Below are 16,005 nucleotides of genomic sequence, written 5' to 3' on the forward strand. Positions count from 1 at the left end.
GCCGCCGGGAAAGAGAAAGCAGTCAGGCGAGCCGGCATGGGCGCCCCATGTGCGCGCTTTACACCCGGACTCACGCCGCAGCTTGCAGTAGTTGCAGTCTCTATGGTGTCAACGGCATACTGTGCACTTGTTGCAAGCTCCTCCCCCGTAGCATCAGCAGGCATCGGTCGTTGTGCTCGCAGTGTTCGTGCGTTCGGAGTTAGACCTGTCGCGCACTGTTCGGAGTTGGGCCTGTCGCGCGCTGTGGTGCGCGACATGCCTAACTCCGAACGCCGAAGCTCACAACGGCGGAGCTCACGGATGTGGAGATTGTCGCCGAAGCTACTGCTGAGCAGCCAAATGAAGACTCTGCCGAGGTGGATCCTGCAAGCACTGATGGTGCCCCGCTCCTGAGATCAGCTGAGGTCATAACTGCCTTGGCCCTTGTGCGCCGCAGTGGCGGCGCGATTGAAGGCACCGGCCTATCACTTATGTATCGCCTGGACTATATTGAGGACGCAGTCGTCAAACACGCCATGGCCAACAAAAAGCAGGCTACTCTTTTTCAATATTTTAAACCAACACAATAAATACTATGTTTGAATCTTCAAGTGAGTATTTACTGCACCACGCTTGCACGGTTCGTTGGTCGTTTTCAGCAAGCTGTTGACGCATTTTTTTCGTGACTTTTTAAAACGAATTCTGGATATATCAAACTATTTCGCGATCGCCGCGCCGTTCGATGTATCGAGGTTCGACTGCAGTACTATATTCGATCCCAGATATACTGAACTCTAAAAAGGGATCGCCAGATAGTTCGAAATACAAAATATGCTTATTTAAGGCCTAAATTACAGCATCTCAGCCTTTGCAAATTGTTAAAAGCACTAACATAATAATTCACTAACAGTATAATGAATAAGGTGGGAACGGCAAGTTATCGCATTTTATTTCGCACAAAAACAGTCGGGAAACTTGTCTTGATTCTTGCGTGCCGTCAAGTTCCAGTCATCCTCAATATCATCAAAGCTTTTCAAGTAAACCAATTCAGCTCCTTCGGCCACAACAGTGTAGATTGATGCAGAACGCCAATGCAAGCTTTGTAGCATGGTAAAAGGTTGGTTAGTGGCGGCAGCGAAGACGTTGGTATATTCATAACCACGCAGGTACACTTCCATGGCACCATCAGCGGGGATTTGATCTCGGCATTAATATAGTCGGAAACAGCTACGTCACTATCTGCACCACTGTCTGAGATGGTGCCTGGAAACGCTGATAAGTCGGAAAATTCACTCGGGCACCTCGCCCACAAAGAAAGTTTCACGGTGCTTTACTTGATGTCGCTCCAAGCTTGAATCATAATTTTTATCGCTACGTGCGGGTCAACATTCAGTTGAACTCCCGAATGAATTTCCCGAATTAATATTTATTAAGAACAAGGCAACACGCACTCAAGTTCAGAAGGCACAAAAGACACGCTGAGTTACAGTTAAACCTGCTTATAACGAACCTCCATATAACAAATTCCTGGATATAATGAAGTTTTTCTGTTCCCCGTCGTCGCTCCATAGGAGCACATGTGTTTCTGACCTCTATCTAGCAAAGTAACTGCAGGAGACAACCTTAATATAATGAGTTTTCTCCATGGACAATCTTGGAATTGTGCTTTGCATTTCGGCATTTTGGTACGAGCATGCATCTTCCGCCGCTTCCCCGCTGCTGCCGAAGCGCAAACCGGTGGCGGCAGGCAGGGGGGCCTGCACCTTATGAGCCGGCGTTGCCCCCATTCTCACCGTCGCGGTCGCATGTGCGGGTGTGCCCCCCCCCCCCCTCCAAACAAAAAAAAAAATACTACTTTTGCGCGTTGGCAGTGCCAGGAATTCAGAACATATGTGGGGCTGCGCTGCATATGCAGGGTGCTTTACCGAATAGTTTTCGCGGTAACCGTGTCTGTGTCCGTGTCGTTCACTCTTCTTTTTGGACGCCGTGCACGCATGCATAGATTCACTGCGTGCGCATGGTGTAACTACCGACAACGTCCAGCTTTGCTTTTTTTTTATTGCGATAGCAATCATGTATATGGGCAGTTTTGGCTGGGTTTTTGCCGCCTTTATTCACCATACATGTATACATACTTATAAATATATAGAAACTCAAGAAGAAAAAAAAAACTGCCCGCGCTCGGCGCTCATCTCGTCACGATGTGCCGACGGGCGCTTATCTCCCACGGGTACTTTGCCCCCGGAATGCGGAGGGGGGAGAGGGGAGTTAGATGCTTGTGCGCCCCCCACTTATCCTTCAATGGGGAGAATTGTGTGCCTTCGACTTTGACCGGAACGATTGTGTTTCCTCTTTCCACACAGTCTTTTCGTGTTGAAACCGCACTAATACCCGCCGAGATAGCAAGCGCGCCAGCGATCGTGACTGCCTTTTAAATCAAATTGCTACTCGAGCGATTCCCCCCCCCCCCCTCCCCGCATTGTTTCATGCTCGTTCAAGACTGGTGGTTTACTTTCTGTTTGAGCATCCCATGGCAGTGCTAACACGTGGGAGATGTATGTACTTTCCAGGCAATGGAGAAGGGCCGATTCATTTGATCTCTGCTTCAGCAGCGCTCACGCGCGCTTTGACCCGCTCATGAAAGTTACGATGCGCGGGGGCATGTTATCAATTTGAACTTGTTGCGGAACATGACGGCGACAGCAAGAACCTGCCGAGAGTGTCCATATAATTGCTATCACAATAATAACGCTGTTTTTACTGTAAAATGAGTGTTTGGGGTTAGCTCTGCCTTCAGTCCCCCTTTTGTTTAATTTGCACTTTTTTTTACGAATTTTCCCACCGAACCTGCATATAACGAAAACTTCTTCATAACGAATTTTCCCCGGAATTTACCAACTTTGTTATATCCAGGTTTAACTGTATAACAGAGATAAAGCAGAGTTCCCACCTTCCCCGAGTTAGTGTAGCCGAGTTCTCAACGTCGACATGGTGGTCAACATGTTGGCAATATCAATGTCACTTGTGGCTTTGTAGCTGGCAGCCGCTGCTTTCAGCTGCTTTGATGCGAAAAGATAGAAAAATTGTAGCCCCCAAGACGTGCGTTTTAAAATCGAACACCAAAATTATGTTGCAAGGTCGCACGTCTCAAAGTCCATGCTTTTCAGGCTCGCATGCCATTGTGCTCTAACATTACAACGAGATTGCCTAATTCGCATTCTCATTTGGGTGTCCTCGGCAATCGGTCTTCCTGAAAAACACTATGCCCGCTTGTTAATACCGACAGATTGTGCATCAAACATATAGGTGAACTTGCAAGCGCTGTGCAACAAACCAGATTAGTGCGATGGAATAACACCACCTTTTCGTTACATGTACGTTCAAAGGGATCGGAACTTGTTAGAACGCGGCTGGAAATTGGGCAATATTTGCTAGGAAAAATGCACTTTCAGCACGGTGCAGCGTTCGATATAGCGAATACCCCGCAGTGAGAGAGTTCAATATATGGGTACACCGGTCCCATACTTTTGCATGGAAAAATTAAGGGAATTTCTTGACTGTTTGATATGGCCAATAATTCATTATACTCGAGTTTGATATATCTGGGATCGACTGTATTCTTCACCCTGCACATTTTTGTACTAGTGAAGAGTGTACGTCTATTCCTCTTGTCCATGTCGTTCTGTGCACTCGACCCGTATAAGTATGAATAATACAGTTATGAAGTCCGCATTGTCACCCTCATTGTACTAGTGATAGTGAGCCTTGAGTATGTGATTAAATTGTTATCTGCATTTAAAATGCCCACAATGGTCAGGCAGTCATATAATTTTATATGTTTTGTTGATTTGAAGGAAATTATTTTGGACAGCTCTACCAGCTCAAAGAAATAAGGTGCTGCAGTATTTTTGTTTAAGTTGCTTTAGATTTAGGGTAACTGTTACAAATGAACCTCTTCACAGTTTCTTGGTATGTTGGGGGTATGCGGCCAAGCTCTTTTGACAATACTTCATTTTGAGTTTCCGAAGGCATTTATGCTACTATTTCTGTATTTCTGTGTGCCACATAGAATCACTGCCTAAATGCCGAAATTTGTTGCAGTAAGCTCACTTAGGTTTTCTTATATGTGATTCACCTGTAGCGCATCCTGATTGTTGACTTAGTGGATGAGTTTACTGCCATTTTTGTTTTTGGAACACCTTTGCAGGACGCTCGACTTTACGCAACAAAGTTCCTCAGGGTCCTGCTTCGTCTGGAACTCTTGGACTTCAGAAAGTGGGTCATGGAGCTTCTTGTGATTCAGCTTTGTGACCCGAACCGTGCAGTCATGCTGACGGCTGCTTCCATCTTGGATGAAGCCTGTGATGTCAAGGTGGGCATCTTTGTATTTTCTGTTAGCTGTGAAGTATATTGGAGATCTTTAGCATGCAGCTGTGCAAAGAGAGTTCAAATATAGTCAAACCATTGCTTTAAAGGGGTGGTGCCACCAAATTTTGAGGCTATTCCGAGCCTGTTGTGGGTTTCCTCATATGTAAGGACTGTGCGCATGAAGGGTCGGACTCAGCAAACGCTAGAATATATTTTAATTCACTTCTAAAAGTGTAGCTGAATGCTCGCTCTCGCGATCTAGGCCCATCGCTTGTGCAACAACACTGGTGGTTCAGAATAGCAGAAGCAACCGCAGTTGTCGTGACGTCACACCAGATCTGTAGTGACGTGAGTGACCTCCGTCATCTCCGAAACGAGCTTACTCAGCGTACCAGCAAAGCATCGGTTGCTGTATTACTCACTGAGTTTCGATCAATTCTTGGCAAAGTGCTACACATTGAAGCCTACAAAGGGATTCAGCGTGCTTGAGTGCTGAAGGCATCCGGTGGGTTACCTGCGTAGTGACTATGCTTCTGGCCGAGTAGATTCAATGACCCAATGAGTTTTCACGAATTCCCGAGACAAACAACAATGAAACGCCCAAACAGACTTCGTTCTTTGCCAAATACTGGGCTATGATCCTTTTGTTGAAGAGCTGTTTTGTACAACGGATGGGTGCCCATGTTGTGAACAAGGGGAGAACTCGCATGCGTGCTGTTACGAGTGTGCTGGCGTCCCTTGCAGAGACACTGTGTGTGTCCGTCAAGGACACTGGGTGCTTTCGAAGATACCCTCGACACATCCTTCAGGGACAACGTAGGCGTCCGTCAAAAACGCTGCGCGGGTCTAACAGCGGGGATGCCCCCTCCTCTTTCAGCATCTCGGCGCCTATAAAAGGCCAGTGCATCTGGAATTGGGCAGCTTCCTCATCCACGTTCTGTACATACGTTGTAAATATAAACGCTTTGCTTCCTTCAGGCTGCCTTTTTCCTTGCCACTGCCTCAATGCTACTGCAGCTGGCCATGGCGGCTGTCAGCGCATTTGTTTTGCTGGCACTTGGTGTGGCACGTGTGAATGAGAGCAGACGGAACACAACACGATGTGCGTCACAGCCTTGTGTGCTCACGAGACCAGGCCACCTATGCATCGACGTCACTGCCCAACTTGGCGCCGCGAAACTGAAACCGAAAATGGGCCACAAAAGTAGAGAGATATTAAATTATTTAGCGAAAATAAACGAATCTTGGTGCGTGTATCTTGCTTCCTGAAGCTGAAAAAAACGCTTACAGCAAAGAACATGCATGCCACAAATTTGGTGGCACCACCCCTTTTTAAAGAGACGCTGAAGAGAAGCAATGACTTGGTTTAAATTAGCCAACTGCAATTTGAGAACTCTAATTTCATATGTTTCACTATCATGAGTTAATTATTAGTGGACAAAATCAAGGTTGAAGTTTGATTTTTAAATTTCGTGCCGAGATTCCATGTGGGATGTCAGAAATTTTTAAATTTATCTTTTCGTATTTTCGCGACATTGGCGCAATGAAATTTTCTGAAACACTGTGTGCTAGGTCTATGGCACACACAGATGACAATGTACTTCATTTTTATCGATTACAAGCTACATAGGACCTAGTAGATGCCTTCAAAATCTATTACGTCACGGTGTTTGGTGCTGGTATCTTAAGGTGGCATCTCCACCTGAATTTTCTTTTCATTCGTCTTCTCGCTTACCAAGCCTCCTGTAACAGTAAGAGTAGTGTTTTCAGGATTGTGAAATTGTACTTTACTAATATGTGAAAAATTGTTTTGCTCTTTATTGTCCATGGGGCCAAGACACGGTCACCCAACAATGTCTAGTTTTGAGCATAAACTAGAAGTTCAAGTCTGAGGGGAACAGCGTAAAAAACGGGACGGAGAAGAACGAACACATGACACCTCTTTTTCTCCATCTCGTTCATTGCGCTGTTCCCCTCAGTATCATGTACCAACTGGCCCTTCAAGAAACTCTCCTGCAATAGAAGTAAAGGGTTTGTTATGCTTGTACAGACATGAAAAGTGGGCTGTAAAAGGTTAATTTCAATGCAAAAGAAGCGCTTGAAGTCGCCGGCTGTAAACCCTGCCCATTTCCAGCAACTGCCATTTCGCCATAGCGTTTGTGATGTCATGATCAGCAAGGAGCGGAGCCAGCTTTGAGAATTCATTGTCAATTGCAAGCTGCGTGCTGCGCTATAAATGTTCTCTGGATCCTTGACTGCTGTTCAGCAGCGTTTTCCAACCATGCTGAAAAATTGTTGCACGCCCCTTTAAAAAAATACACCCTAGCACAGCTGTACTACATTAAAATAGTAATTGAGGATGTAACTGCAGCAGCCATGTTGGCAACTGTGTGGCGCTTAGGTATGAGCTTGGGCAAGTTTGTGATTCATTCTTGGGTACAGAGCGTTAAAAAAATAAGAAAAAGAGAGAATAAAGGGGGGGGGGGGGGGACATTCTTGAATGAATAGGTCTTGTCTCTGTTATCCCTCTTACTTTTGAGCATCTCCTCTGTTTTTTCCGCGCTGTACCCAGAAATGCTGGGTGCTGCTTAACCTAAATGCGCGTTAGTCACCATTTATAATTTTTCTGCTTGTGCACAGATGTTTCACCGAGGACATACCCGTCACTGTAAGGTGTATTTCTATTCTCCTTTTTACTACTTATATTTTTCCCAAAAAGTTGGTTCTATGTGAAAGTTTTCTCAACATGCTATGGCTGGTCACAGTGTGATGAGGTGTCGCTGCCAACCCTGGTGCTGATGATGCAGAGAACGCAATTTGATATTTCAATTCACAGTGGTGCATAGAAATGTAGCAGCTCTATGTTTTCTGTTCGTTTCAACCACTCTTTAACCACTGGCAGGAAAATCTGGAAGCCCTGATCGCACTGCGCCCAGTGCTACTATCGTTCGGTGACCGAGGCCTGCTCTTGCACATCCGTTTCCTGTCTGTGCCAAGTGGCTTCAAGTACATGCTGGAAGCCGAACTGCTGGCACATCAGCTGCGCAAGTGGGATGAGGTTCGTTCAAGCGCTCTCTTTGGCTGGTGCACCTGTTTTGGCTACTATGACTGACTTCTTTTTTATGACGAAAGCTTTAATAAGATCTCAACAAGGGTCGCGTGTGCTGCAGTAGCCTGCTACTGCTGGTGTTCGTAACCTTTATCGTGCGAAATAAGAAAAAAAAAAGAAACTAAGTTATGAAAAAACACCTAGGACACAATGGGATTCGAACCCGGATTCCCAATGTGCCAGCTCTGGTAGTCTACCACACATGTGCTTGAAACTGCGTCGCAAATTGACTTTATGCAGGCTTGATGTCAGGAAATACAATCTTGTTAATATGAGTTATAAAGTGTTTTAGAATAGCAAAGGAACAACCTGGCATAACACAATGCGAATTGTAAAGCAAGTCTGTCATCGAATGCTCCAACCTACTACTAAAGCTTCAGGCATAATTGTTCGTCGTCAGCCACAGCATGAAAATATTGCACAAAATTCCTTTGTGAATGCCTCCCTACTACAAAAAGAATTATAATCATTTATGGCTTAGTACCCAGCAAGTGTGCTTGCAGCCGTTACCTGAAGAGTGTTCAGAAAAGGCTGTGGAAGGCTGCTCGTCCAGCTTTAGCTGTGACTGTGCTGCGCATTATGCACAGGCCTGGCATTTTTTCATCTGTTCTTAAAAAAGTTAACTTGCAAACTAGCTCAACTCTTCAAATGAGTGGTGCTTTCTCATTTATTTAAACTTAGTTATGTTGGCTTTATTGGTGCAGAAGCAGCTGGCTACACTGCGGAACAGTTGCAAGGCTCATTCACATGAACTGATGCTTTAACCACCAACAGATCATCTGCTATTAGGGTGACTGCTCACTCGCCAAAGGCGAAAGTTCACCATGACACGTTTTCTTTAACACTGGACTGCACTGCTCATTGTCACTGATGACCAGCATTAGTACATTGATGTACAGAATGCCTAACATTGGACGATGTTTTACCTAGCAGGTTATTGTCGCTGGAGATGACCGCTTTGCATATTTGTCCATGTTTTTAACAAACTTAGCTTGTGCTCTCAATGTGTGTCGTGATACGTGGCCATCAGTGGTTAGACAAAGACAGTCTTAATGACTACTTGATAAGCGTATGTGCCTGACTTGTCTTAATAGGGTGTTTAGTCGACATAGGGCTTTTTTTTTGTACAGGTTGACAATCTTCGATATGTGAAGATTGTTGAAGATGCCATCAGTCAAGCAGTGACCTGGCATCAGCGAGGTGAAGATGGAACCTATGGAAGGCGGAGCAGTAACACGAGGTATGTGCTTTGGTGTTGTTCATGTTATATAATTTCATGGCTTTGAGATGACTGAACTGGGTGCACTTCAAGCACCATTGTGTTTGTTATTCATTTGATGAAATGATCCAAGCCTGCCATAGATACCGCTAGCATAAGCAGAAAGTCGGAAGGTTTGAAAAAATAAAGTGAGTTAAGTCGCATATTGGTGAATCAACTTTTTATATGGAAATGAGTTCTGCAAAAACCCAAAAGGTGGTGGAAGGGTTAATAAAGGGAAAGAAGACAACCACCCATATGTAACATGAAGCCACAAGGGAAACCATACGGATTTCTTTGCAAAAAAAGCCTCTTAGTTGCCGATAAGTTCATCTGGACCAGGAGAAATTTTTTGGCGCATAAGAGGCTTTTCTTTCTGAGAAATCCGTACGGTTTTCCTTGTGGCTTTATGCTACAAACAGGTGGTTGTCTTTTTTCTCTTTCTTGGACTTTTTATACCCTTGCTTTTAAATTTATTAAAAATAAAAAATGAAAAAAAAGCTCACTGGGAGAAGGGGGAGTTGGGGGAGGCTCCCTGGAACTTATTCTAGCTTAGCATTCTTCCCTGGCACCAACATGCTTGAGAACCCCTGGTTTATGGGAAGCATAAGACTAAGTTTCTGCTTAGTAGAAAGCTGTTTTTAATACTCCCTCTTCATTCCAATGTTGCTGAGAAGGAGTGGAATGGAACACTTGACTTTTTATTCAATTGAACATGTGACTTTGACCCTTTCTTGTCGTTGTGCAGGTCCAAACTCTGTTTAGAATTCATTGGACTGCTTTTCTTTTGCAGACTCAAAGTGCAAGATGTGTTTGCCCCTCCTCACCTCTATGGCCAGATGGTACAGCACAAAGAAGGGCTGGAGTATCTACAGAAGCATGGAAGCCTGGAGCACCATTTTGAGACTGTCATGGCTGGCGACATGTCGAATGAAGAGGCCCTTCTGCGACTCAAGGCATCACTGTGGACAGTGGTATGCATTTTGTTGTGCAATGGCAGGACTTTTAATATATCTGGATTTATGTGCAACAACACATGGCCGGCATTTGAGGTGTTCTAAAGAATGCAGTTGAAGAAACACTGAGGTGTAACAAGAATGTTTTAATTTTTTTATTTATTTTTACTGCAACCCCTTCAGGAGTTTAGCAGGTTGAAATACAATGCATGAATGAAAATGCATTATAATGGCACTCGAAAAATATATGTACAGGAAAATGATTACAATAATAAAAGAAATATATCAGATTGATAAAGTCTGCTCCGAGAATTATAATGTCATTAGTTATTATTATCATTTTTTTTTTCATTATAGAGGCAGAAATTCTGTAGGCCTGTGTGCTCATATTTGCGTGCACGTTAAAGAACCCAAGTGGCCGAAATTGCCGGAGCCCTCCGCTACGGCATCTCTCATAATCGTATGGTGGCTTTGGGACGTTCAACCCCACATGTCAATCAATCAATTTTTTCATCATATATTTATTAATAGAAGAGGAAATAAAGGCTAATGTTTCATTTTTAACTTTTGCTTCAAAATTTCCGCACGTGATGTCACGGATTTTGCAGTCTATTTTTTATATTCTTGGGGACGTCGGCTGAATGAAGTTTCCTGAAACTTCTTAAGTCTATGACCCCCTCAGGTGAACATGTACTTCGTTTTTGCTGATTTGGGACTATGTAGACGTCAAAATCTATGACATCGCAGCGTTTGACGCAGCAACTTCAAGGTAGTGTTGGCACCTTCATTTTTATTTTTTATGCGATTTCTCGCTTACTGAACCTAGAAACCAGGTGCAAAATTTTATCTATATATTTAGTGTAGTGTGTCATTGATGAAATCAATGTATGAGATTCGTGTCTCGGCAAATGTAGACAGTAAGGAAAAGGCATTTTCTTTTTATTTTGCAGGGCCATGTTGGAACATCACCAGAAGGCTTTGCACTTGTGGCAGATGCAGATGTGCTCTCATCTGTCGTCAGAATGGCACAAGAGTCTCCAATATACTCAATTAGAGGGTGAGTTTTTACTTCAGGGCCACTGTGTCCTGAATATTGTTTTTATACAAAACGATTTCCTATACTTCCCTTGGCATGATTGTCTGTTCGATCTCATTAGTATTCAGCAGCAGTGCCACATATTCAGTGATTTGGCCCATAGGTGGCACATGAGCCAGCAAAATCACTAATGACCTCTCACTGTACGCTCCTTTGTAACGCAGTGACAATTCACTTTTCTGTATTCACACTGGACTTGAGAGCTTTCTACTATTTTTCACTACGTTTGTCTTCCTTTCACAGGGTGTGCTTTTATGTGCTGTGCTTACTGGCCAGCACGGGAGACTCTGTCGAGTATCTTAGTGGCCTTGGTTGGGACTGCGTCCAGCACAAGCACAACGAGGTTTGGCCTGTGGCATCGGACACGCTGCGTGCTGTGAAAACGTCACCTGCACCACTCCGGGCACACACCTGGTCCATAAGCAGTGCAGGGAGCCAGCAGAGCGAGATGCTCACCGCCAGTGCTCTACACAGGCGCTTTCACGGCTCCGCAGCGTCGTCCCTGAGTTGCGTCGACGCTGGTGAGACGCCGCAGCGGAGGACTCTCAACTTTGTGTCGGAGCAGGCGAAGTCCCAAGCAGAGAGCAGCAACAGTGGCGTGCGTCATTCACAGACCTTGCCGCGCAATGTGACTCTGTCCCCTCGACACGATGCTCTGGTTGCCTCGTCTCGGAGGCCGCGTTCCTCGTCGGACTGTAGGCCGGGCGATGCGAGGCACGATGCAGATGGGGAGACAACGCAGAGACAGGTCTACAAGAGTCCGGAGGTTTGTTTGCTGTAACGATTACCTGTTTAGAAACGTTACCTATAGTGCCTCTTGCAAACATTGGCTTGTGTTGACGAACCAATCTTATACTTGTACAGTTGACTCTCATTAATTCAAATTTGAAGATACCTCTGAATGTTGTTTGATGAATTATGAAGAAGTTTGAATTATCAGAAGTTTTCAGATAGATGACTCTGGGTGAGGTAATTAGGCATTGATTTTATCACATTTAAAAATGTTTCTAGTGTTTTTAAGCCCTAACTGCACGCAGTGAACAGAAAGCAGAGGTGTAAAGTTCACAAGTTTATTGGCCATTTACTGCTGATCAGGCCTTTTGAAGAATCTTGAATTGCCAACTGCTTCATTGCTATAGGTATGTGCCTTCAGCGCAAAGCTCTCTATACCAGTTGAGAGGCGTCATAATTTACCATGCATGTGCTTCGTTTCAAACATGTGTTTACTTGCAAAGTCTTTCTTTGAAGGCCTCAGGTGCTTATTTTTCATTTTTAAACTATTAGGAATATATAAGCACACAATTTTTTAAATAGTGGTGAGAAAACAGCTAATATTTCTTGGTAAGGACCTGCAAAAAGTATGAATTAACTTAATGATGAAGTATGAATTGAGAGGCTTTTAAATACATTGAAAGAATAGAGGGCCAACCAAAAAATTTAGTTTTGTTTGAATTGATCAAAAGTGTGGATTATCAGAGTGAATCATACTGAGTCTATTGTACCTAATTTGTTTGCCACGTATTTCTTGATGTGAAAAGGGCGAACAAACCAACCTTATACTTGCCACTTCTTTGCCATGTCTTTGTTGAAGTATTGAAATATAAACTATTAAACTTGAAATGTAAACTATTAAAGGCACAGGGATGCTAAGGAAAGCAAATATAAAACAAGAATGGTTTCTGATGTCTGGTTTAATATATTATGAAGCATGTGCAAAAGCACATAAATGATGAAAAAGAGAAGTGATATGCAGAAGATTGATTTGTGAATATAGGTAGTGAAAATGCATGATTGTTTTCATCTGGGGCTGATTAACATTGAACAAACTCGGGCAGTCTTCGGTCCAGATGTGGCATTTTGATGAGCGGACAAACCCTGTAATTGACCTTCTTGTCTTAGTTGGGTGATGTCCTGAAGCTTTAAGCTTCGTTGTTTGATTGTCCTGATTGCATTTACTGCCAGTGTGGAGCACATATTCTGTTCCTCTTTTGACAAACTTTAGTTTTGATCATATAATTCTCAATACAGCTTTCATTTCCTGTCCACTGTTTTCAAGCTCAATTTATCAAGCTCAAACTAAAAATGTACTTGAATTTAACATTACAAGACCTCTTTTTTAATGAAGACTGTGGCATGTTCCTATTTATTTATTTATTCATTCATTCATTCATTCATTCATTCATTCATTCATTCATTCATTCATTTATTCAGAAATACCCTGTTTTGCCAAAAGGCATGTAAGCAGGTGGTGACAGCTTGGAAAAAAATAAATCTTTGTTATTAAAGTGCACCTGGTCATCACAAGACAAATGACAGACAGAGTGAACAAAAAAATTAGCTTAAATGTTCATTCTGGTCTGGTATTCTTGAATATTAAAATGATTGTTCCATTTTTTGGAAAGATGATGCAGTGGCTTAAGGTTCTCCACCTCTTCTTTCACCTCCCCCTCCACAAAAACGCTGATGCTTTACCCTCGGCGGGAAAATTGCTCACTGCCGTTGCCTTTCATAGTGGTTCTGGAAGTCGTAGTGGGAGCTGAGCGATTTGACGCAGGCAGCAGCTGGCGTTGTTGGCACTGGTGCTTGAAATGACACTAGGTGTCACCTTTAGTTTATGGAGTTTCTGCTAGATGTGGCAGTTTGTGAAAACGGGATTAAATTAAATGTTTTTCTCTAATTTCCGACTTAAAATGAAGGTTTTGTCTCTTGATTTCAACACGTAGTCTTGCAATATGACTGAAAATCTTGGTGGTAAACATTTTTTCTAGTATCCCTTAAAAGGACTTTCGGGTGGTTGAAACTTCTAGAGCCCTCAACTGTGGCATCTCTAATAATCTAATCATGATTTTGGGACGTAAAATCCCTACAATGATTGTTATTATTTGGTTGATGTAAATATTGTACTTTGAGTCCTTGCATATTGTATGTTACACTCTAAATGTAATTGTACTGGACACATTTCAGGCAGTTGCAGTACACCCTTCTGTTGCTGAGTGCAGGCTGCTGTCGGTGCCTGACAGCTCAAAGGATAGGTCGAGCTCGTTTGGAGGGAGCCGTGACTCGGGCACTGAGACATCCTTTACTGAGAAAAGTTCCAGCAATGCCGAGGTGAAAGGAGAGCGGAGTGACAGCAACGAGAGTGCCATCACCACCGGCAAGAGCCGGTCTGACAGCTGCACAGACTCGACGACGAGCGGTGTGAGCTCGTGCGACGAGAATGCTGCCACAGCGAGGACAGTGCAGACTTTGAGCCCAATTGCGAGCTCGACCTCACTAAGCACTCTGGGTGGGAACAGGGGTGATGGTGCTGTGATGCCGCGGAGGCCCAGGGGATTTATTGGCGGTGTGCGGACACTTACGCGGAGCAGCACCGCGACAAGTCCCCTGTCTCCAGACTCTCCGGTGCTGATGTACACGAGTGCACGGGATGTGGCAGGCTATGCGACGCTGCGGGCAGTGCGTGAGGCCTCCTCAATGCGCCGCCGTCGGAAGCGTGTCTGTTCGGTTGGCTGCGATGGTACAGAGCCGCACGGGGAGCTCTTTTCGCCTCCATCTTTTGCTGGTTGGAGTCTCGATCGTAGTGGCTTCTACATGTGAGTAGTTTCAAATTAAATCTGACTGAAATGTGTTTTATTAAAGTGCAATTACAGAGAATGCTTACAAAATACTGGGACCAATAGCCTGTGTGGATAGTATATGGTCCAACATGGAAAGTACAGTAAGACCTCACTAATGCGAAGTAACTGGGACCGTAAGAAACCTGCGAATCAAGCTGGTTTTTTAATTAACCCTGCTACCCGTTATGCACATCATCAAAGATTGTCAGTTAGGGAGAGAAACGGCATGGTGTGTGCTCTTTAATCCTTTCAGGCGCGAATTAAGATTCACTGCCTGCAAGTCGATTCCCATGACTTGATTTTAAGGCACTCAGTATTAGTCCAAGAAAGGAAATGAAGGAAGGTGTTGTGAGTTTATGTAGTTAGTAAAAATTAGCATGTAATTAAGTACCTAATTATAGTACAATCACTCACCTACCGTTTTTGCTTAAAAAAGTATGATATTAGGCCCAAAATGCATTCAGTTTGTATTTTTCATGCTACAATTTGTTTTCAGCACACAAAAAAAAATAAACTCTTAACGTTGATCTTGGAACGTGGCATGTCGCATGATTGTCAAACATGGTATTTTCTCGAGCAAAGTGACCCTGTGAAGCAATATGGTGCACAATAAGGTTAAATTACCACAAGATGCCCAATGCCGGAAGCTTCCACAAATGTACATAATAAGTTTCAAGCTATTTGAGGAAACACTTGGTGCATGAGGTGCCTCCAAACTTATGTGTACAATTGCGCACACCACCGCCGAAGGGGTTAAACCTACGTCAGCACTTACGCATACTGTGCTTGAGCACTTGGGATGCAGAGGTTCATAGCTTGAGCTGTGAACACACGATGGCATTCCACATCTAGCTGACCTCAGTGTTGCTCCATCATGACCAGTCGATATCGTCGCCATGCTGCAGTGCTTACTGCAGCAGTTTTTTTATTTAATAAGCCGGTGCTATCACACTTGAAATAGTCGGCGGTGAAACGTCGTTGGTGCATGTGGAAGCAGCACGACTTCAACGATGAGTTGTCACGCACTAACATGAAGAGAAAGGCAAAGAGCATAACTGCATCGTATGCTCGCTCGGTCAGGGTTTTTCACTGCTATTGAAAAGCTTTCACCGTGGCCTTCAAGACTACTTTCTGGGGTGCAATCTCGAGACGCCATGCTTTAACTGTGTCATGCCGCATCACTCCTCTTGAGCACTCACAGACGACAGCACCGCCCCGCTTCACCAACAGAGAGCACAGAGCGAGAGAGAATGTGTGAAAGATATGAGGCGCGTTCGTTACGGCACCCAGCAAATGTCTTGATAGCTCAGTCGGTAGAGCACCAGGTGCCTTTCATTATTTTCTAAAGGAGTCAGAGGTTCGACCCACGTTGGAGAACTTTTTCTTGAATGTTTTTCTTTCTCATTTGGTAGCGTTAGTACTACAACGTCATATCAGTGAGGGAAATGCGTCATAGAAGTCTTGGTGGAGCCTGGAATAGAACACGAGTGTTGAAGATTGGGCGAGTTGGTTCGTCGTACTTGAACTGGTATAGCGCATTACGGGGAAGAAGAAACGGCCGAGCAGACCGACACAAGAGGACAGAGCGCTAACTTCCAACAGTTGGAAGTTAGCGCTCTGTC

General features: G+C 44.1%; 1 protein-coding gene across 4 annotated transcripts in view; it reads left to right on the forward strand.

Annotated features, from left to right (window-relative positions):
- The window catches only part of rictor (rapamycin-insensitive companion of Tor), a 114,355-nt gene that overhangs the window by 62,462 nt on the left and 35,888 nt on the right, over positions 1 to 16,005 (forward strand). For all 4 annotated transcript variants that reach the window (XR_012886444.1, XM_075874996.1, XM_037431659.2 and 1 more), the window contains 7 exons: positions 4,187 to 4,351; positions 7,250 to 7,405; positions 8,587 to 8,696; positions 9,508 to 9,688; positions 10,621 to 10,727; positions 11,010 to 11,532; positions 13,731 to 14,359. Coding sequence is in view for 3 of the 4 variants with exons in the window: in XM_075874996.1 (XP_075731111.1) it covers positions 4,187 to 4,351; positions 7,250 to 7,405; positions 8,587 to 8,696; positions 9,508 to 9,688; positions 10,621 to 10,727; positions 11,010 to 11,532; positions 13,731 to 14,359 (1,871 nt within the window). In the remaining variant the exon portion in view is untranslated. The remainder of the gene's footprint in view (positions 1 to 4,186; positions 4,352 to 7,249; positions 7,406 to 8,586; positions 8,697 to 9,507; positions 9,689 to 10,620; positions 10,728 to 11,009; positions 11,533 to 13,730; positions 14,360 to 16,005) is intronic.

Source organism: Rhipicephalus microplus, chromosome 10 (assembly GCF_043290135.1).
Source record: "Rhipicephalus microplus isolate Deutch F79 chromosome 10, USDA_Rmic, whole genome shotgun sequence".
In the NCBI taxonomy this organism is placed as follows: Eukaryota; Metazoa; Arthropoda; class Arachnida; order Ixodida; family Ixodidae; genus Rhipicephalus; species Rhipicephalus microplus.